The sequence below is a fragment of the Sapajus apella genome, unplaced genomic scaffold (genome assembly GCF_009761245.1).
Source record: "Sapajus apella isolate SASKATOON/1434 unplaced genomic scaffold, GSC_monkey_1.0 scaffold77, whole genome shotgun sequence".
NCBI classification, from domain to species: domain Eukaryota; kingdom Metazoa; phylum Chordata; class Mammalia; order Primates; family Cebidae; genus Sapajus; species Sapajus apella.
Window position 1 is genome coordinate 4,076,736 of NW_022437017.1, and position 23,450 is coordinate 4,100,185.

The window sequence follows — 23,450 nt, forward strand, 5'->3', positions numbered from 1 at the left end:
CTCCACGGCCCCACGGGGCAGTCTCGGCTGCTGCCTGCCCTTCATGTGCCTAGTAGGCTTCTGAGAGTTCTCTGCCTACGACCTTGCACCTGTGGGGTCTTTCTTACTTCCCAGAGGGTTCAGGGTTTTGAGTGCTGCGGGGGATGCCCAGCCTGATGGAGCAGGGGAAGGAGAGACCCCTGGGGCCTCCCATCACAGGAGGGTTTTGCGCCCAGTGTCATCAGACAACATTTTAAGTCTGTGTAGTTATTTATTTATTTTTTGAGACAGAGTCTTGCTCTGTCGCCCAGGCGGGAGTGCAATCGTACAATCTCGGCTCATTGCAACCTCCGCCTCCCAGGTTCAAGCGATTCTCCTGCCTCAGCCTCCTGACTAGCTGGGATTACAGACATGTGCCAGCACATAGCTAATTTTTGTATTTTAAGTACAGATGGAATTTCACCATGTTAGCCAGGCTGGTCTTCAACTCTTGACCTCAGGTGATCCGCCCACCTCAGCTCCCAAAGTGCTGGGATTACAGGAGTGAGCCATCAAGCCCGGTCATTTTTCTTTTTTTTTTTTTTTTTTTGCCTCCCAGGTTCAAGAGATTCTCCTGCCTCAGCCTCCTGAGTAGCTGGGATTATAGGTGCCCGCCACCAGGCCTGGGTATCAAGTCTGTTTTTTAGCAAGAAGAGTATTCTGAGGAACACTCCTATAGGTGTAAAACTCACACAGCTGTGTGTGTCCCTGACCAGACCTACACTGTAATGAACAAGATGTTTGTGTTCCCCAAAATTCTTTTTTGAGACTGAGTCTCACTCTGTTGCCCAGGCTGGAGTGCAATGGTGTGATCTCAGCTCACAGCAACCTCCACCTCCTGTGTTCAAGAGATTCTCCTGCCTCAGTCTCCCAAGTAGCTGGGATTACAGGCACGCACCACCACACCCGGCTAATTTTTGTATTTTTAGTAGAGACAAAATTTCACCAAGTTGGCCAGGATGGTCTCGATCTCTTGACCTTGTTATCTACCCGTCTCGGCCTCCCAAAGTGCTGGGATTAGAGGCGTGAGCCACTGCACCCAGCATGTATTCCCCAAAATTCATATGTCAAAATGCTAACCCCCAAGGTGATAGTATCAGGAGGTGGGGCCCTTGGAAGGTGATAAGGTCATGAGGCAGAGCCTCAGGGTAGGACTAGTGCCCTTATGAAAAGGACCTGAGGGCTGTGCGCAGTGGCCCATGCCTGTAATCCCAGCACTCTGGGAGGCGAAGGTGAGCGGATCACTTGAGGTCAGGAGTTTGAGACCAGTCTGGCCAAAACACGGTGAAACCCTGTCTTTACCAAAAAACACAAAAATTAACTGGGTGTGGTGGTAGGCACTTGTAATCCCAGCTACTCAGGAGGCTGAGGCAGGAGAATCGCTTTAACTCGGAAGGCGGAGGTCGCAGTGAGCCGAGATTGCATCACTGCATCCAGCCTGGGTGACGGAGTGAGACCCTGTCTTTACAGAAAATATAAAAATTAGCCAGGTGTGGGGGCCCATGCCTGTGGTCCCAGCTACTGGGGAGGCTGAGATGGGAGGATTGCTTGAGCCCAGGAGATTGAGGCTGCAGTGAGCTCTGACTGTGCCACTGTTCTGCAGCCTGTGCAACAGAAAAAAACTCGTTCCCTAAAAAAAAAAAAAAAAAAAAAAAAGAAAGAAAGAGAACAAAAGAGAGAAAGAGAGAAAGACAAATATAAGGAAAAAAGGAGGGAGGGAAGGAGGGAGTGAGCAGAGAAGAGAGTGGGGGGCCGACGTGGTGGCACAGGGCTTTGGACTCCTCACCATAAAGGACGTCTTGTCTTTTCACCACCTCTCTCTTTTGCTTCTTGGCGTAGGCCGGGTCCACAGCGAGGCTCCAGGACTCAGCTTCGAACTCGTGGCCGTCTGACTCAATCTCACTCCTCAGTGAGGTGGTGTAGGGATCTGAGGGAAGAGTGAGGGACAGCTGCTGGGGGCCCAGAGCCACGCCACCCTGATTCCCTCCCGTGGACATGCTGACACGGGTCTCAGCTCTTCCCAGGAGGGACAGGGACTGTGACAGCCGCAAGAGTGCGGAGATGACCATACCTTCTACAAAAATGGACTCAGTGTTCGAAGATGTGAGGGACAGAGAGTCATCGGCTGCCTGCTTAAATTTTAAAAACACAGAATCGGCTTCATCCATCTCTCCTGTGATTGGTCTGAGTGCAAACAATAAAAACAATTGTTTTAGAAAAGTGAATTAAAAACACACAATCTCATGCAACAGAGGCACATCGGTGACTCCTTCCAATTCGACACCCTCTGAGAACTTTCCAGATTTTCACAGAAGCCTCTACTTTTGTCTACAGATCATTTTTTAAAATTGGGAGATTTGCTGGGTGTGGTATGTCACACCTGTAATCCCAGCACTTTGGGAGGCCGAGGCCAGCTGATCACCTGAGGTCAGGAGCTTGAGATCAGCCTGGCCAACATGGCAAAACCCCATCTCTACTAAAAATACAAAAATTAGCTGGGTGTGGTGGCAGGTACCTGTAATCTCAGCTACTTGGGAGGCTGAGGCAAGGGAAACACTTGAACCCAGGAGGCAGAGGTTGTGGTGAGTCAAAATTGCACCACTGTACTCCAGCCTGGGCGACAGAGTGAGACTCTGTCTCAAGAAAAAAAAAAGGGAGATGATCTGTCAATGTCACATGAGTACTTCTTCCATAGTAACTTCCTTTAATGTTAGGGATGTTCAAAATGGGGTGTGGATTGCAGCTTCCTTGACAGACCACTGGAGCCCACTTGGGGGCCTGGGATCTTTTCTACCGGGAGTTGAGTGGAAATGGCTTCATGGTCAAGGGTAGGACAGTCCTTACTCAGTGGAAAAAAGATAATCGACCCCCTTTCCCACGAACTCATGGAATAGCACACACATATCAGCTTCTAGCATTACCTTCTACCCGGATGCCTGAAGGCATTATTAAGGGAACCACTTTGAAGTCCTATAAAGTGAGGTTAAGGCACAGATCACTGGACGGCGCCTCCACACATGCACAGCAGGACTTTGAGCATCGCCTCGAGTATGTAAGGATCCCCCGAGGGTATTAAGAGAACTGGCTCCACCAGTGGCTGAATACACCCCGGGACACACCGTTTTTGCAAAAAGGCGTGGATCCTGGAAGCGAGTGCTAATGGGAATTTCTCTGCTTAGCATGGGCTGCCGTGTGGATTCACGCAGATCTAAGTCGGGGTCTCCTTCTGGAGAGAGGCTGCCAACAGCTCCCCGGGGAATGCCACCCACCCCAGGGCAGAGAGGGAACCCCGCTTACCCGAGTTGGGTCCCAGGGCCAGCCGGGCTCGGTGTTGGCTGGGGACCACCTTTCTGAGAGACCGTCATACCGACATTCCTGGAGAGGGCCGGGCTGCCATCAGACAGGAGGGTGCCCCGGGGGTGCTCCTTGAGCGAGGCTGTGACAGAGGCAAGGACAGAGTTGGTGCTGAGAAAGTGGGTCGGGTAGCGGAGGTCGCCGGCACGGAAGCCCCGCTCCGACTGCGGCCGCAGCACCGACAGGATCTTGGAGGTCAGCAGCTCGTTATCCAAGAAGACGTTCTCGCTCCATTTCCTGGGGAAAGAGCTGTAAAAAGACAGCTCCGGGCGGCCGGGGAGCGCACCGTGCCTGTCCCCGCTTTTGGAGTGAGCGTTCCCCATGGTCGCGCCAGGGGCTCCGGGACCCGGCGCGGGGCCAGGCTGGGCTGCGCCGTTTTTATGCCTCGGTGGGATCCTTCTAGAAAACAGAGCTGCGTCTTCCCTTGCTGTATTGGCTGAAGCAGCGGGTCTGGAGGGCAGGATATTGGTCCCCACTGTGACCATTTAGTGTGGAAATTGCACAGTATTTGCTGCTTTGGTAGAATAAAACAGAAAAAAAAAAAAAAAGAAAAAAGAAAAAAGAAAAACACCCTCTCCTGCTCTCCCTTGATTTTTGCTGGGTGTAAAAAGCCAGTGAGCTGTTTGAGTTTGCTGTAAATAGTCTAAGATCATGAAACAGGCAGCTGTGCGCCTGGCGTGCTTCATACCAACACCAGGCACATGATGAGAATTCATCTGAGATCAGATGTTAGGATGACTCTAAGACCCAGAGATCGCGGTGCATGGTGTTTAGCTGCCCCTGGTCATCAGCACTGGAATAGAATTCTACCATCCACGGGACGCGAGGCTCTGATTCTGTTTCACAACCCAAACCAACCCAACATCAACAGGGGCTGCAAACAGGGGCTACTTGAAAGGCTGAGGCAGGAGAATCACTTGAACTGGGGAGGTGAGGATTGCAGTGAGCCAAGATCGCGCCTTTGTTCACTACATCCATCCGTTCATTAATTTAAGGGTTCAGATTATAGGATAAGCTTACCTACTCACGGAAAGATGCAACTCTTTTAATTAATTAATTATTATTTTTAGAGATGGTCTCACTCTGTAGCTCAGGCTGGAGTGCAGTGGTGCAACCATAGCTCACTACAGCCTTAAACTCCTAGGCTCAAGCAATCCTCCTGCCTCGGTCTCTTGAGTAGCTGGGACTACAGGTGTGCTGTATAATTAAAATAAACTTTTTTTTGTAGAGAGATGCGGGGTCTCACTATGTTGCCCAGGCTGGTCTTGAACTCTCTAGGCTGGTCTTGAACTCTGGTCTTGAACTCCCAGTTTCAAGTAGTCCTCCTGCTTTGGCCTCCCAAGATGCAACTCTTAATGAAAGCTCAACTGTCACTCATTACACTCAGTTTTCACTTCCTATTTGAAGCCTCATTGAGATGGGCTGCATGGCTAGTTTATTCTTACATTTTATAAATTGTATCTTAAAGCTCTGCCCAGGTAGGGACAACGAGTAAGTAGCATTAAAAAGAAATCTGGGCCGGGCATGGTGGCTTATGCCTGTAATCCCAGCACTTTGGGAGTTCAAGTGGAAGGATCGCTCGAGGCCAGGAGTTCGAAATCAGCCTGGGCAATGTAGCAAAACCCCATCTCTACAAAACATAAAAAATTAGCCAGGCACAGTGGCATGTGCCTGTAGTCCCAGCTACTCAGGGGGCTGAGGCAGTAGGATCGCTTGAGCCCAGGAGTTCCAGGCTGTAGTGAGCCATGATTGCGCCACTGCCCTCCAGCCTGGGTAACACTGAGATCCTCTCAAGAAAAAGAAAAGCAAAGAAAAAGCAAAGCAAAGAAAAGAAGAGAAAAGAAAAGAAATCTGATCTGTCAGGCTGGGTGTGGTGGCTCACACCTGTAATCCCAGCACTTTGGGAAGCCGAGGCAGGTGGATCGCCTGAGGTCTGGAGTTTGAGACCAGCCTGGCCAAATGGTGAAACCCTGTCTCTACTAAAAATATAAAAATTAGCCAGGTGTGGTGGCGCATATAATCCCAGCTACTTGGGAGGCAGAGGATGCAGTGAGCTGAGATTATGCCACTGCACTCCAGCCTGGGCAACAAAGTGAGACTCAGTCTAAAACAAGAAAAAAAGAAATCTGATCTGTTCAGTGACCTCCTGAGTCTAGGTCCCAACACACCACTGGTTAGTCTACGTTCCAGGAAGAGAGCAACTGGAAGTCTACTTCTTGGGAACACGAAGTTATAAACCTTGGGATGGGCAGAGCTTGCCCTAGACGAAAATGTACCTTCAGCAGCTCTCCTGGGAGAGGATTAGGCATTCTCTGAGCAACTTTTTGATTTTGCTGCAGGCCGGGCGCAGTGACTCACGCCTGTAATCCCAGCTACTCAGGAGGCTGGCAGGCAGATCACGAGGTCAGGAGTTCGTTACCAGCCTGGCCAACAGAGTGAAACCCTATCTCTACTAAATATACAAAAATTAGCTGGGCGTGATGGCAGGTGCCTATAATCCCAGCTACTCAGGAGGCTGAGGCAGGAGAATCGATTGAATCTGGGAGGCAGAGGTTGTGATGAGCTGAGATCACATCACTGGCACTCTAGCCTGGGTGACAGAGCTAGACTCTGTCTCAAAAAAAAAAAAAAATTTAGCTGTAAATGGAAGGTGAAGGTAAGGTGCAGGTAGATAGGTGTTAGAGATTTTCTGGCAGAGGAGTAGAGGATGCTTGCCAATTAAGACATTAGCCACTAAGCTGTGTACCCCCACATTAACGTATTCTCAGGAGCTGTTCATTCCTTCCACAGCTCAGCACAGCAAGGATGATGACATTTGTTCACTGGCCAGAAACATTCTGACATTGTGCTAATAAATGACTAACAATTACTATTATTATAGGAGACAAAGCAGATAGAGATGTCACTCACATAGTAACACCCATGTAAAAAAACAGGAATCCCGAACCAAAGGTGACACAGTCCGGGACAGGCATTTCCTGCCGTTTCTGTACAACATTCAACTCCACCCAGGCGATTCTGACTGTAACGTACAAATATGGGGCAAACCCTGATATGTATGCTTTGCCCAGCATCCTGGCATGGCTGACAGATGGTTGCTTATGGACTGAGGTCCTGACTGGGGTCAGATGAATTCTGCTCTATTAGAATAAATACACCATAGAAGAAAAAGTCACTAAAAATAGCATCTGGCCAGGCGAGGTGGCTCACACCTGTAGTCTCAGCACTTTGGGAGGCCGAGGGGGGTAGATCATTTGAGGTCAGGAGTTCAAGACCAGCCTGGCCAACAAGGTGAAACCCTGTCTCTACTAAAAATATAAAAATTAGCTGGGTGGTAGTGGCAGGCACCTGTAATCCCAGCTATTCAGGAGGCTGAGGCAGGAGAATTGCTTGAGCTTGGGAGGCGGAGGTTGCGGTGAGCCAAGATCATGCCACTGCACTCCAGCCTGGGCGACAGAGACCCTGTCTCAAACCAAACCAAACCAAACCAAACCAAACCAAACCAAACAACACAACAACATGTAAGAAATGCCCATTCCCAAAATCAAGTTGATGGCAAAAAGAAAAAAAAAAGAAATGCTGATTCCAAAGAATTTTAATAAACTATTGGTAATGCTAAATCCATGGGAACAGATGCAAATATTCCTTTGACGACTTAGAAGACACCGAAGTTTTCACATGTTAGGGTCATGACCAGGGACAGCAGGCACCTCTGGACTCAAAGAAGTACAAGGGACAGAATTTCAGTTAAAAGAATGATGGTCCCACTAATATATTTTAATAATCTACTTATGTGTTTTGATTACTGTCTATCTCCCCAGTCGTGGAAAACAATACAAGACAATAGAACAAAAGCCAGGCCAGGCACGGTGGCTCACGCCTGTAATCCCGGCACTTTAGGAGGTCGAGGCGGTGGATCAGCTGAGACCAGGAGTTAAAGACCAGCCCGACCAACATGGTGAAACCCCGTTTCTACTAAAAATACAAAACTTAGCCGAGTGTGGTGATGCACACCTGCAGTCCCAGGTACTTGGGAGGCTGAGGCAGGATGATTGCTTGAACCTGGGAGGTAGAGGTTGCAGTGAGCCAAGATCGTGCCACTGCACTCCACCCTGGGTGACAGAGCGAGACTATCTGAAAAAAGAAAAAAAAAAAAGCCACTCCCTGGTAGAGTGGGGACTTCCTAAAAAACAAGTCAAACAAAGGTCAAAGAAATCACTGTTTCACTGAATATGAGTCAACTCTTTAAAAGGCAGAAAATTCTGACACCTGCTACAACATGGATATACCTTGAGGATATCAAGCTCAGTGAAATAAACCAGATACAAAAGCACAAATCCCATGTGATTCCACTCCTAGGACTTTGCTAGAGTCATCAGATTCACAGAGACAGAGTAGAATACGGGGTACCTGGAGCTGGGGAGGGGAACGGGGAGTGAGTGTTTCATGGGATGGAGTTTCTGGTTGGGAAGCTGAGAAAGTTCTAGAAATGGATGGAGGTGATGGTTGCACAGCAATTCGAATGTGCTTAATGCTGCCGAACTGTGCCCTTAGGGATGGTTAACGGTTAACGCGGCAAATTTTATGTTATATGTATTTTACCACAACTAAAAAAAGAGCTAGCATGGTGGCTCATCGCTGTAATCCCAGCATTTTGGGAGGGTTAGGTGGGAGGATCAGTGCTTGAGCAGCTCAGAAGTTCAAGAACAGCCTGGGCCACATAGGGAGATCCCGTCTCTACAAAAATACAAAAATTAGGTGAGCATGATAGCGCACGCCTGTGGTCCTACCTACTCGGGAAGCTGAGGCAGGAGGACTGCTTGAGCCCTGGAGTTGACGGCTGCAGTGAGCTATGGTTGCACCACTGTACTCCAGCCTGGGCAACAGAGCAAGATCGTGTCTCATAAATAAATAGATAGATAAATAAACACAATTTGTAAAGAAGACATCACTGCTTCTTTGTGGTGACAAAATCATCCTGCATCTTCACTGAGGTGCTTGTTACTAACTAAGATCTATGCCTGGGATATGCCCTAGTTTTGAAATTGCCCTTGGTTTTGTTACATATATCACCACTGTGGGTGTGGGTGAAGGGCACATGGGGACTCTCTAGACCATTTTTGTAGCTTCTTGTGTGCCTTAAACTATTTCAAAATAGGCCGGACGCAGTGGCGCATGCCTTTAATCCCAGCACTTTGGGAGGCCGAGTGGGGGGGGAATCACCTGAGGTCAGGGGTTCAAAACCAGGCTGGCCAACATGGTGAAACCCCGTCTCTACTAAAAGTACGAAAAAATTAGCCAGGCATGGTGGTGTGCAGCTGTAATCCCAGCTACTTGGGAGGCTGAGGCAGGGGAATTGCTTGAACCAGAAAGGTGGAGGTTGTAGGGAGCACAGAGTATACCGCTGCACTCCAGCAGCCTGGGCGACAGAGCAAGACCCCATCTCAAAAACAAACAAAAAACAGAGAGAGCTGACGCAAGAAGGTGGCTCTCCCTTTGTTTGACCTCAGCTGGGAAAAGGTGTTGGATCATCCAGAATTTTCAATGCTCACCTCAAATGTCCCATAAGTACTGACTTGGGGGTTATAAACAAAATTTAGCAGGTAGGTGAATTCGCAAATACAGAATCCACGAATAATGAGGATCTACTGTAGATAACAAAGTTTGCTGAATGAGAAGTTATATTTTAGAACACTCTTGTTTTTTCTATCACACTTCCTTGGACCACAGACAATTCTTTGCATTTCTTTATAATTTGTTACATATATACTTCTGAAAAAGTATCTAAGATGGCTTTTTATTATTAGGGGGGCAAGGACTTTTTACAGAAAAGTTTAATGATGTGCATTTAGCTGTAATGGAACCTACTGAGATAAATTATTATTTTTCCACTGGTACTCCAGAGGAGTCTATGGCTCCCTCTCACCCACTCAATCTACTTAAGACTTATTTTTTATTTTTTTCGAGACAAAGTTTCACTCTTTTTGCCCAGGCTGGAATGCAATGGCACAATCTTGGTTCATTGCAACCTCTGCCTCCTGGGTTCAAGTAATTCTCCTGCCTCAGCCTCCCAAGTAGCTGGGATTACAGGCAGGTGACACTATGCCTGGCTAATTTCGTGGTTTTTTTTTTTTTTTTTTTTTTTTTTTTTTCTGTAGAGACTGAGTTTTACCATGTTGGTCAGGCTGGTCTCAAACTCCTGACCTCAAGTGATCCACCTGCCTCGGCCTCCCAAAGTGCTGGGATTACAGGCAAGAGCCACTGCATCTGGGCTACTTAAGGCTTTTAACATAAAAGGTGGCAGCCCTAGGTGGATCACACCTGCAGTCCCAACACTTTGGGAGGCTAAGGTGGGAGGATCAACTGAGGCCAGGAGTTAGAGACCAGCCTGGGCAATATAGTGAGATCTCATCTCTTAAAAAAAAAAAAAAAAATTAGCCAGGCATGTCGGTGTGTGCCTGTAGTCCCAGATACCTGGAAGGCTGAGGTGGGAAAATTGCTTGAGCCCTGGAGTTCAAGGTTGCAGTGAGCTACAATTGCACCACTGCACTCCAGCCTGGGCAACAGAATGAGACTCTGAAAGAAACTAAAATAAAATGAAATAGAATAAGAGGTAGACAGTCACAAATTGAGTCTTCCTGGAACACATGCGGCCACTGAAATAGCTGATGGGTCAAGACATGAGTCAGTGGCCCTGCCCCAGACCCGCTCTATTGATTACATCTTTTGATCCTGTATTTGTGATGCTCTGACATCTTGGGGCTCTGCTGACCATGGGTGCACAGCCCTTCCCGGGGCTGCTGGCCAGGTTCTGCAGAGCTCAGACCCCTAGTTGCCTCATTATCTCAGGGCCCCGTCCTGAACCTGCTCACCCTGCCTGGCCCGTTTGTTCCCTGGGAAAACACAGTGAAGACCCCTGTCCATATTTTCTCCTCTGTCCCCCAACTGACCCTTTGCTTCCCCGTGTGGTCCCTATGTGACATGCCCTGCCACCTGCTTCCAGGGGACTGTGAATCTAAGCTTCTTCCATCCTGATGGTCAATTTCTGGGTCTGTGAGTCTTACCATACTGGGTTAAGACAAATCATGGGTACCCTAAAACACCAGCTGCTTAGAGGCCACAGGTCTGCCTGCCAGGGATGGGAGACCTCCGATCTTCTGACGCCATTTATTTTTAATTTTTTAAAGACAGAGTCTTGCTCTGTCACCCAGGCTGGAAAGCAGCGGTGCCATCTCAGCTCACTGCAACTTCTGCCTCCATGGTTCAAATGATTCTCCTGCCTCGGCCTCCCAAGTAGCTGGGATTATAGACACCCGCCACCTCGTCCAGCTAATTTTTGTATTTTTAGTAGAGACGGGGTTTTGCCATGCTGGCCAGGCTGGTCTCGAACTCTTGACCTCAGCTGATCTGCCCGCCTGGCCTCCCAAAGTGCTGGGATTACAGGCATGAGCCACCACATCTGGCCTATGGCATTCCTTTTTGGGGTTCTAAGATCCACTGCGGTGACTCTGCAAATATACGAAAAGCCCCTGAGTTGTATGCTTAAACGGGTGCATCGTATGGTCTGTGAATTACATCTCAATAAACCCGCTCAAGCAATAAACTCACACCTGTAATGGACAGGCTCCTTTCTGCAGGAGGAGAACAAGACATTTGATCTGCAGCTCAACATACAGTGGAAATTAGTCGCTCTGTTCTTGGCTCCGAGAGAGACACGGATACGTATTTATTTCCTGCTACCATTTTTCCTACAGCAGACAGCCATGGCACTTGGGGTTCAGCTTGTGCTGTCCAGCACTTTCTGTGCAGCTGTAAAAGCTACTCAGAGTCTAATTATCGCCTCCTGCCCACTGCTGAGAGGTGCGATCGATTGGCGCGCACCTGGCCCGCCACGGCCACTGTATGTCACAGAGCTCTTCCTGCAAGGGACCTGAAGAATGGATGGGAAGAAGTGAACGGTGAAAATCAAAACAGTTCTAACTTAAGGGGGGAAAGAAAATATACCCTGTTCTCAGCCACAAACATAGACAGTGGCCTGTCCTCAGGGTGATTTTTAAAAGTTGGTTTCATCCTGGTTTCGTGAATTCAAGAGTAGTCTCTGGACAGGCACGGTGGCTTACGCCTGTACTCCCAGCACTTTGGGAGGCTGAGGTGGGAGGATTGCTTGAGGCTAGGTGTTTGAGACCAGCCTGGGCAACATAGTGAGACCCTGTCTCTATTAAAAAAAAAAAAAAAAAAAAAAGACCCACTAAAAAAAAGCAATCTCTGAGCAAGTTAGATGACAAAGCTTTTGTGACAGATGTCAGGATCCCACTTGCATTACTTTACTGGGACAAAATATTTCATACTTCTTCTTTTTTTTTGAGACAGATCTCACTCTGTTGTCCAGGCTGGAGTGCAGTGGTGTGATCTTGGCTCATTGTAATCTCCGCCTCCAGAGTTCAAGTAATTCTCATGCCTCAGCCTCCAAGTAGCTGGAATTACAAGTGCCTACCACCATGCCTAGCTATTTTTGTATATTTAGTAGAGACAGGGTTTCTCCATGTTGGCCAGGCTGGTCTCAAACTCCTGGCTTCAAGTGATCTGCCTATCTCAGACTCCCAAAGTCCTGGGATTATAGGCATGAGCCCTGCACCCAGCCTAAGACCCCATACTTTTTTTTAGTGCCGTTGTGTTTCCTTTGTGATTCAGTCTGTCATAAATCCTGTAAACCACAGGCATTGTCCTCTGATATCCAAGCACACTCCTCATTAGATCTTACAGGAACAGGACTCACCAAAAATTACATGAAAACAGCCGAGTAGTTGCTGGTCTGTTGAAAGTAGTACTCAAGAAAAAAACCTGATATGCCTTTTTTTTCTTTCTTTTTTTTTTTTTTTTTTTGAGACAGAGTCTCTCTCTGTTACCCAGGCTAGAGTGCAGGGGCACGATCTCAGCTCACTACAACCTCCGCCTCCCAGGTTCAAGCAATTCTCCTGCCTCAGCCTCCCAAGTAGTTGGGACTGCAGGTACATGCCACCACACCCAGATACTTTTTGTATTTTTAGCAGAGATGGGGTTTCACCATATTGGTCAGGCTGGTCTTGAACTCCTGACCTCAGGTGATCCACCCACCTGGGCCTCCCAAAGTGCTGGGATTACAGGCACAAGCCACTGTGCCTGGCCTGCCTTTTTTTTTTTTTTAAGAGAGATAGGGTCTCACTCTGTCACCCAGGCTGGAGTGCAGTGGCATGATCATGGCTCACTGAAGCCTCCAATTCCTGGGCTCAAGGGATCCTGCAACCTCAGCCTCTTGAGTAGCTGGGATTACAGGTACATGCCACCATGCCCAGCTAATTTTACATTTTTCTGTAGCAACAGGGGTCTCATTATGTTGCCCAGGCTGGTCTTGAATACCTGGCTTCAAGTGATCCTCCTGCTTTGGCCTCCGAAAGTGCTGGGATTATAGACATGAGCCACTGTACCTGGCCCTGATATGACATATTAAGTGACTGTCTTAATTGGTCTCAAACTGTCTTTTATATATAATCTAGAAGCACACTGACTTCTAGAAATGCCAATTGGTAAACAAGAATTGCCTATCCTGGCTGGGTGCAGTGGCTCACACCTGTAATCCCAGGTGTGAGGCCTCCCTTTGGGAAGCCAAGGCAGGTGGATGACAAGGTCAGGAGATCGAGACCATCCTGGCTAACAAGGTGAAACCCCATTTCTACTGAAAATACAAAAAATTAGCCAGGTGTGGTGGCACTTGCCTGTAGTCCCAGCTACTTGGGAGGCTGAGGCAGAAGAATCACTTGAACGCGGGAGGTGGAGGTTGCAGTGAGCTGAGATTGTGCCACTGCACTCTAGCCTGGGCAACAGGGAGAGATTCAGTCTCAAAAAAAAAAAAAAAAAAAAAAAAAAAGAGAATTGCCTACCCTAAATTGCAGATTCCTATAGCCTCTCACTTGTAAAGAGACCCCAAACATCTTTTGAAGGCAGCCGGGCCCTGGTACATAAGTCTCCACAGTTTTCTGCAAAGGACTACTCAAGAAACAAATGGGGCTGGGTGTGGTGGCTCAAGTTTGTAATCTAAGTACTTTGGGAGGCTGAGGCAGGAGGATCACATGAGCCCAGGACGTTGAGGCTGCAGTGAGCAGTGACGGCATCCCTGTACTCCAGCCTGGACAACACAGTGAGATCCTGTCTCTGAAACAAACCAAAACAAAAAGAAATAAGTGACCCAGACAAATGTCTTGGGTTCAAGGCTTGGCCTCAGAAACAACAGCTCCTTTTCTCACATTGAGGGAAGTTTTCTGTCCCCACCCATCCGTCTGTTCTTTGTTTCACCCAAGACTTTCTTTTAGGCTGAGAGTGCAACCTGGCTCTAGAGAGTTCTAGCAAGCACTGGCTTACCGGCGAGGGTTCGAGAGACAATTAAAGAAAATCTGATGCCAGATGAAGCTTTCAGTTCACAGTTCCTGCCTTTTCAGCCACCTGAGAATAGACTAAATCGATGAGAAGACGACTCATTGATTTTTCTTCCCTGCCTCATTTTGATGTTACACAAGCAAGATAGTATTAAAAAGAATTAAAAGGTAGGAGGAAAAAAAAAAAAAAAAACCCTCTTCATCCCACACCTCAGGGTACAAAGAAAAATTAAAAAAGACATGTTGCAGCTTAGAAGGTAAGTATGACTCAGAATATTCTTCCCAAACCTGGTACTGTCCAAAAACAAAAAACAAAATGAAAAGCCTCCTACCCCAAATTACATGTCAAACCCCCAAAATACCATTAGAAACAATTGTGGTAATTTGTAGCAAGAGGTACTAAGTATTGAGTGCTTCTTGCATTCCAGGCTATGTTCTGAGCACTTAATATTTCTTTCTTATTTGTTTTGTTTTTGCTTTTGTTTTGAGATGGAGCCTCACTCCGTCACCCAGGCTGGAGTGCAGTGGCAAAATCTCGGCTCACTGTAACCTCCGCCTCTGGGGTTCAAGTGATTCTTCTGCCTCAGCCTTCTGAGTAGTTGGGATTACAGCTGCCTGCATCCACACCTGACTAATTTTTGTGTTTTTAGTAGAGATGGGGTTTCACCATGTTGGCCAGGCTGGTTTCGAATGCCTGACCTCAAGTGATCTGCCTGCCTCGGCCTCCCACTTAATCTTCCTATCTTCCTTCCTTCCCTCCTTCTCTCCTTCCTTCCCTCCCTCCTTCCTCTTCCTTCCTTCCTTCCTGCCTGCCTGTCTCAGTCTCCTGAGTAGTTGGGATTACAGGCACCCACTACCACACCCAGCTAATTTTTGTATTTTTAGTAGAGACAGGGTTTCATCATGTTGGTCAGGCTGGTCTCGAACTCCTGACCTTGTGATCTGTCCACCTCAGCCTCCCAAAGTACTGGGATTACAGGGATGAGTCACTGTGCCCGGCCCTCACTTAACATTTCTTAAGTCCTGCAGTCATCACAATGACTCAATAGTAGCTACTACTATTATTTTAGCTTTTTATATTTTGAAACAGGGTCTCACTCTGTCACCCTGGCTGTAGCACACAAGCACCATCACAGCTCACTGCAGCCTCGACCTCCTTGTCTCAAGTGATCCTCCCACTTCAGCCTCCTGTGTAGCTGAGACCACAGGTGTATGCCACCATGCCTGGCTAATTTAAGATGGGGTCTGGCTATGTTGCAAAGGCTGGTCTCGAACTCCTGGACTCAAGTGACGCTCTTGCCTTGGCCTCCCAAAGTGCTTCTGTTCATTTTTGTTATAAAGGTTTGTTTATTTAGTTTGAGGTTTGTTTATTTATTTGTTATCTATGGATGAGGGCATTATTGTTCCATTTTATTTATTGATTTGAAGATAGGGTCTTGCTCTGTCACCCAGGCTGGAGTACAGTGGTACAGTCACAGCTTACTGCAGTTATTAATTCCTGGGCTCAAGCAGTCCTCTGGCCTCAGCTTCCCAAGTAGCTGGTACTACAGGTACATACCACCATGCCCAGGTAATTTTTCAGATTCTTTTGTACACAAGGTCTCCTTATGTTAGCAAGGCTAATCTCGAACTCCAGGCTTTAGCCGTCCTCCCACCTCAGCCTCCCAAAGTGCTGGGATTACAGGCAACACCATGCCTTGCCAGAGTTAATTTTGGGTGCAGAGGCTCACGCCTGTAATCTCAACACTTTGGGAGGCTGAGGTGGGGGGATCACTTGAGGTCAAGAGTTCGAGATTAGCCTGGCCAACATGGTGAGACTGTATTTCTACCAAAAAAAAAAAAAAAAAAAAAATTAGCCAGGCATGGTAGTGCGTGCCTATAGTCCCAAGTACTCAGAAAGCCGTCGCAGGAGGATGGCTTGAGCCTGGCAGGTTGAGGCTGCAGTGAGCCATGATCATGCCGCTGTACTCTAGCTTGGGTGACGGAGCAAGCCTTTATCTCTTTTAAAGAAAAAAAAAAAGCAACATGGAAGTATCTCAAAAGTTAAATCCACCAGGTGCAATGTGGTAGCCTGAGTTGGATTCTGGAGCAGAAAAATAGCTGAAATCTGGATAAAGCCTGGGAGTTTAGTCAATAGTAACTATTAACGTTAGGGGAAACTGGGTGTGGGGTATGTGAACATTCTCTGTTCTATCTATGCAACTTTTCTGTAAATTGAAAATTATTCCCAAGCAACAGGTTCATTTAAAAAAAAAAGTACATTGAGGCACATGTAAATTAAAAACAAACAAAAAAAGTACTCTGGCCGGCTCAGTGGCTCACGCCTATAATCCCAGCACTTTGGGAGGCCAAGGCAGGCAGATCACCTCAGGGCAGGTGGATCACCTGAGGGCACTATCTCCTGGCCAAAATGGCAAACCCCATCTCTACTAAAAATACAAAAATTAGCTGGGCGTAGTGGTGGGTGCCTGCAATCCTAGCTACTCGGGAGGCTGAGGCAGGAGAATCACTTGAACCCAGGATGCAGAGATTGCAGTGAGCCAAGATCATATCATTGCACTCCAGCCTGAGCAACAAGAGATAAATTCTATCTCAAAACAAACAAACAAACAAGCAAACAACAACAACAAAAACTTCTAGGACACACTGAGGCTTGTTAACCACAAGAGTGAGTTTTTGGTGAGGCATATGCAAGGGGGTGCTCTGAATTAAGAAAGAACCAGAACTCACTGCCCAAGAGACAGTGCCCTCTCCGTGGCATGCATGCCACTGCTCTCTGGGCCCTCCTGTGGGATCTTCTAGAGCCTCCTCTCATGGGTGTGGGGCCCTCCCTCTGTGCCAGTGACATGAGCCACAGCTTGGGGCGCCTGTAGGATGATGACCTCTTTTGTACACTGAAGTCCAATCGGACCCTGGTCCTGCCTTCTGCCTGTTTGTTTTTTTGAGCTGAAGCCTCGCTCTATTGCCCAGGCTGGAGTGTAGTGGTATGATCTCGGCTCACTGCAACCTCTGCCTCCCGGGTTCAAGCGATTCTCCCATCTCAGCCTCCCGAGTAGCTGGGATTACAGGTGCCTGTCACCACACCCAGCTAATTTTTATATTTTTAGTAGAGATGAGGTTTCACCATGTTGGCCACATCGGTCTCAAATGCCTGGCCTCAAGTGATCCTCCCGCCTCGGCCTCTTAAAGTGCTGGAATTACATGTGTGAGCCACTGTACCCAGACTTCTGTCTGTTTAACAAGCTTTGGTGCTGCCTCCCCCAGTCACTTGGCCTAGGCTGAGATCACCATAGGTGGCTGCCCATCTAGACTCACTCATTCTTATCCCACCCAATCTACGGGGTCCAGACCCTCCCTGGCCTCACCTCTTGCCATGTTTTGTACCCTGCACCCCAACTACGCTGACATGTCATCCAGGGAGCCTCAGAGCCCCCGGCCCCTTGGCTCACGGCGCCTCCCTTATCTGGGCAGCTGTGGGGCCAGGTCAGAGTCCTGCACGGCCCGCCCCTGGCTGCGGATCCCATGGCCGAGGCCTGCAGGCTTCCTTTACAGCTCAGCACACTCCTGCCTTTATGGCACTGCGCTGCACCTTGACTTCCCTGACAGCAAGGGTCAGGTGCTGCTCCTCTCCAGGCACTGGTGTTACAGCAGATCTATGCGCTCAGCCCATTGCGACACAAACACACAGTTACACAGGCTACCACAGGCCTGTGACGAAAGGTGCAGTCGGGGAGGGCAGCGGGTAGAGTGAGGAGAGAGATCAGGGAGGACGCCCAAACGTGCGACCAGGAGGGGCCCAGGGTGATCTCCTTCTTGGCCATTTCGCTGTCCTTTTTTCGAGACAGTCTCGTTCTGTCACCCAGGCTGGAGTGCAGTGGCATGGTCATAGCTCGCTGCAGCCTCCAACTCCAGGGCTCAAGCGATCCTCCTGCCTCAGCCTCCTGAAACATTAACAACAAAAGCCACCTTCAGGGCCATTATCTTTGGTGGGATTTTAAGTTCCACTTAAAACAAAAAAACCTCTTTGGAAGGCCGAGGTGGGAGGATCATTTGAGCCGGGAGTTGGGGGCTGCAGTGAACTATGATCGCACCACTGCACTCCAGCCTGGGAGACAAGGGAGAGTCCGTTTCAGGAACAAGACAATCTCCATGCAATCTCCAGGCTGTGGGGTCACCAGGCCCTGCTGGAAGGTGATGGAAGGCCACAGCCAGGAAGCAAGTGGGAGCGCAGCTCGACAGATGTGAACACAAACTACCACCCAAGAAAATTGAGTTAAAAACTGCCTGAAGAAATGCATTATAAGCATTACTATTTCTTAAGTGAAACTGTGTGACCCTTCAACTTAGCTACCACTCACCCCCATTCACATAGACAGGAAAATCCTTAACGCATTCTCAACACCACAGCAGGAATTAACTGTTGAACTACTTTCTGGTTTTAATATCTTATTCTTCTTACTGTTTATTTAAGTTCTGAACATGTTTGTCCAGAGGTTTGACCTGTTACATGCTCTTATTCTATTCCTTTAAAAGAGAGGTTATTTTCATTTTTTTCTTTCTTTTTTTTTTTTTTTTTTTTTTCCTTTTTTGAGACAGAGTCTCACTCTGTCATCCAGGTTGGAGTGCAGTGGCATGATATTGGCTCACTGCAGACTCCACCTCCCAGATTCAAGTGATTCTTGTGCTTCAGCCTCCCAAGTAGCTGGGATTGCAGGTGCGTACCACCAGACCTGGCTAATTTTTGTATTTTTAGTAGAGACGTGTTTTACCATGTTTCCTGGACTGTTCTTGAACTCCTGAGCTCAAGCAATCTGCCTGCCTCAGCCTCCCAAAGTGCTGGGATTACAGGTATGAGCTGCCACTGTGCCTGGCGTTTTTTTTGTTTGTTTTGTTTTAAGAGACAGGGTCTCATTCTGTCATCCAGGTTGGAGTGTAATGGCCTAATCATAGCTCACTACAGCCTCAAACTCCTGGGCTCCAGCGATCTTCCCACCTCACCTCCCAAGTAGCTGGAACTATAGGCACACGGCACTCCCACACTGTATTTTCTGTAGAGACCCGGTCTCGCTATATTGCCCGGGCTGGTTTTGAAACACTCCTTCCTGCTCTCAAGCAATCCTCCCACCTCGGCCTCCCAAAGTGCTGGGATTACAGGCCTGAGCCATCGAGTCCAACCTTCTTTTTTTTTAGAGGCTGGGTCTCACTCTGTCACCCAGGTTGGAATGCAGTTGCATGAGCACAGCCCACTGCAGCCTCGAACTCCTGGGCTCCAGCGATTCTCCCACCTCAACCTCCCAAGTAGCTGGAACTACAGGCACACAAAGGTTCTACAGACCCTTCTAAATGGGTGGTCTTGCCCAGGCTGGTCTTGAAACACTATATTGCCCAGGCTGGTCTTGAAACACTCCTTCCTGCTCTCAGGCAATCCTCCCACCTTGGCCTCTCAAAAGTGCTGGGATTACAGGCGTGAGCCATTGTGCCTGGACACACGAAGCCCACAGACATGCCCCCTCCAGGGCACTGGGTAGACACACCTGCCCTTGGACCCAACTTGCAAAAAAAGGCTGCTGGGGCAACGTTTGACCTCAGGGAGACTCTGTTCTTCACTGGGGCTCTCCAGGAGCTTGCAGTGAATTGCGCCCCAAAACATCCTGTGTGTGGCTTTCCTGGCAGGTTCTGCAACAGCAAAAAGGCCAGATGGAACCACATTCTTGCCTGCAAGCGGGGCTCTGGGTTTTCCCTGCTTCGAGTTTGTGAGGAAAAAAGGAGGGTGGGTCCTCTCTAACCCCAAAGTGCCTGACTTGGGCTCCTCCACCCCGGGAATTCAAACTTAACTTCTTCTGACATTTAGAAGGGTCTGTAGAACCTTTCAACGCTGCGAGGTGACCTATGATTTTGGAATATTTGACAGCATAACTAAGAACTCAAGGGTCTACAGTGAGAAACCTCTTGTTCCATGGAAACCAATCGAAGCTGCTTTTTCTTCTGGGACCAGTCTCGTCCTAAGAGTAAGGGATGCTTCACAGTATAATACACGCTTGCTGCTAACTGGATGTTGATTAGGTGTCTGGTAGAATACCTAAAAGTAAATTCTCATCATTCTTTAGTGCTTTTTTTCTTTTTGAGACAGAGTCTCACTCTGTCGCTCAGGCTGAAATGCAGTGGCGCGATCTCAGCTCACTGCAACCTCTGCCTCCCAGGTTCAAGCAATTTTCCTGCCTCAGTCTCCCAAGTAGCTGGGACTACAGGTGTGCACCACCACGCCCAGCTAATTTTTGTATTTTTAGTAGACATAGGGTTTGGCCATGTTGGCCAGGTCTCAAGCTCCTGACCTCAGGTGATCCACCCACTTTGGCCTCCTAAAGTGCTGGGATTACAGACAAAAGCCAATGCTCCTGGCCCATTCTCTAGTGCTTTTTTTCTTTTTTGCGACAGGTTGTTGCTCTGTTGACCGGGCTGGAGTGCAGTGGTGTGTTCATAGGTCACTGCAGCCTCAAACTCCTGAGCTTAAGCAATCCTGCTGCCTCAGCTTCTTGAGTAGCTGGGACTACAGGCACGCACCACCATGCCTGGCTAATTTTTTTGTAGGAACAGGGTGTTGCTATGTTGCTCAGGCTGGTTTTGACCAAGACTCAAGTGATGCTCCTGCCTTGGCCTCCGAAAGTGCTGAGATTATAGGCATGAGCCACTGTGCCCGGCCGCTTATCATTCCTAATAAGCTTTAACTTCAAAGGTTCGTTTGTGCTGTTTTTGTGGGGGAGTAGGGGGAGATCCCCACCTTTTTCCCATTGATCTAAGAGGCATTTCTCTAAACATGTAAGACCAAGCCAGAGCCCTATTCTTGTTTAATAAAGATAAGAACTAAGGCAAACTGCTCTAGGTGAGTCACCTTAGGGGGATTAGGAAAAAAAAAAGAACAAAGTGGAACATTCTTGGGCATAAAACCAGTTGGCTGCATGTCATGGTCTTAAAAACATACAAATGTGGTACAGACTCTTCACCTGCAAAGATTCCTGGCCGATAAGAAATGGCTCTCAGGAAATACTGATAAGGGCTCATGAAAAAATGTCACCTATAGCACTATTGCCTGAATTTGAGCCTTCTTAATGAACAGTACAAGAGTGAACTAAAATTAAAAATTAAATTAAAATCAACCGGCACTCTTACTACCATCACTTACAAATGTGTCTATGCCCCTATCTTTGTTGACATGGGTGTATATCTTCACAGTTATAACTGCAGGGAACATGAGTATCTCACATTGGTATGTGCTTTGTAAGTATCACTTTAATCACTTCCCTGCTGTTAGACATTTGATGCATCCCAATTTCATACGTGAGTCTCCGTGAGATGGGATATGGACGCAAAGGTTACAGATCATTTCTGATTTTTTAGACATGCATTACCAAGCTGCTCTTCCCAAGGACTATGCTAGTAAGTGCAACCTTGAGGAAAATCTGGCTCAAGACAGAAAATCTGGCTGGGCGTGGTGGCTCACACCTGTAATCCCAGCACTTTGGGAGGCTGAGGTGAGGAGTTCGAGGCCAGTGTGGCCAACATGGTGAAACCCCGTCTCTACTAAAAATACAAAATTAGCCGGGTGTGGTGGCACATGCCTATAATCCCAGCTACTCAGGTGTCTGAGGCAGGAGAATCGCTTGAAACCTGGAGGTGGAGGTTGTGGTGAGCCGAGATCGTGCCACTGCACTCCAGCCTGGGCAACAAGAGCAAAACTCCGTCTCAAAAAAAAGGAAAGAAACAAAGAAAATCCTGGATGGTGATATCACAAATAGCAACTAATTGAAGCTGCTTGGCATTACAGGTGTTTGTCCTCATTTTTCCATTGTCTAAATTTCTTGCAACAGTCATATGGCTTTTATGATTAAGAAAAAAAAAGTTAACGTTAGGAACAGCTGGGTAAAGATTATCTGGGAACTCCCTGCATAATCTTCGAAAAACTCATCTGTCAGGTCAGACATGGTGGCTCACCCCTGTAATCCCAGCACTTTAGGAGGCTAAGGCAAGAGGATTACTTGAACCCAAGAGCTCAAGGCTGCAGTGACCACCTGGGCAACATAGCAAGACCCTGTCTCTACAAAAAAAATGAAAATTTAGCAGGGTGTGGTGGTTTGCACCTGTAATCCTGGCTATTCCAGAGGCTGAGGTGGGGCTATCACTTGAACTGGGAGTTTGAGGATATAGTGAGCTATGGTTGCACCACTGCAATCCAGCCTGGGTAACAGAGCAAGACCGTGTCTCTGAAAAATAAAAAAAAAAATCATCTGTCAATCTAAAATTATTTCAAAATAAAAGTTTAAAAAGCTCAAAGTGACCAGGTGCAGTGGCTCACACCTGTAATCCCAGCACTTTGGGAGGCTAAGGTGGGTGGATAGTCTGAGGTCAGGAGTTCGAGACCAGCCTGGCCAACATGGTGACACCCTGTCTCTACTGAACAAAATTAGCTGGGTGTGGTGGTGCCATGCCTGTAACATCAGCTACTTGGGAGGCTGAGATAGGAGAATCGCTTGAACCTGGGAGGCAGAAGTTGCAGTGAGCCGAGATGGCACCACTGCACTCCAGCCTGGGCCAAAAGAACAAGACTCTGTTTCATAAATAAATAAAATAAAAAGCTCAAAGCGGAAGGCCACCCTTTTTGATGCCACCCCAAATCAATAGTGTCAGTTTTCACATGGCTCGCTTCTATGAGATCCACTTCTGGATCTACTTCCACTGGACGCACTAGATCACAGAGCTTGCTTCTATTCATACGAGATCCACTTCCTCCATGGGGGTGGGGGGACTGGAGAATTAGGGGTATCTTGGTTCATGACATTTCTCTTCTAGAACACAGGCTTTGGCGTCAGGTAGAACAGGGGTTTGAATCTTACTCTGCTATGTGCTTTTTGTTTTCGAGACAGAGTCTCTTGCTCTGTCACCCAGACTGGAGCGCAGTGGCACGACCTCGGCTCACTGCAACCTCTGCCTCCGTGGTTGGTTCAAGCGATTCTTGTGCCTCAACCTCCCGAGTAGCTGGGATTACAGCTGTGCATCACCATGCCCAGCTAATTTTTTTTCTATTTGTAGTAGGGAAGGGGCTTCACTTTCTTGGCCAGGCTGGTCTTGAACTCCTGGCCTCAAGTGACCTGCTCACCTCAGCCTCCCAAAGTGCTCCCCCTACTTTTGTGCTTTTACTACCTTTGTGATTGTGGCCAATTAACGACCTGGTTCCCCTGAGATTGTTTAGTCATCTGTGCAGAAGCAATAAACAGCATCCACCTCAGGACTGCTGGGACAATTCAGTAGGGAAATAAACCTCAAGAGTCGCCGGGCATGGTGGCTCATGCCTGTAATCCCAGCACTTTGAGAGGCCGAGGCAGGCGGATCACGAGGTCAGGAGACGGAGACCATCTTGGCTAACAGGGTGAAATCTTGTCTCTACTAAAAATAAAAAAATTAAGCCGGGCGCGGTGGCTCAAGCCTGTAATCCCAGCACTTTGGGAGGCCGAGGCGGGTGGATCACGAGGTCAAGAGATCGAGACCATCCTGGTCAACATGGTGAAACCCCGTCTCTACTAAAACTACAAAAATAGCTGGGCATGGTGGCGCGTGCCTGTAGTCCCAGCTACTCAGGAGGCTGAGGCAGGAGAATTGCCTGAATCCAGGAGGCGG

The 23,450-nt window shown here is 48.1% G+C and overlaps 1 protein-coding gene across 8 annotated transcripts in view; it reads right to left on the reverse strand.

Moving 5' to 3' along the window:
• The window catches only part of ARHGEF18 (Rho/Rac guanine nucleotide exchange factor 18), a 118,343-nt gene that overhangs the window by 27,194 nt on the left and 67,699 nt on the right, over positions 1–23,450 (reverse strand). For 6 of the 8 annotated variants that reach the window (XM_032252042.1, XM_032252043.1, XM_032252041.1 and 3 more), the window contains 3 exons: positions 3,316–3,454; positions 2,090–2,202; positions 1,805–1,945 (listed from right to left, as the gene is read on the reverse strand). In XM_032252042.1, coding sequence (XP_032107933.1) covers positions 1,805–1,945; positions 2,090–2,202; positions 3,316–3,454 — 393 coding nt within the window. Of the gene's footprint in view, positions 1–1,804; positions 1,946–2,089; positions 2,203–3,315; positions 3,610–8,595; positions 8,601–23,450 lie in introns of those variants that run through there. The other 2 variants (XM_032252047.1, XM_032252044.1) reach the window with 2 other exon arrangements.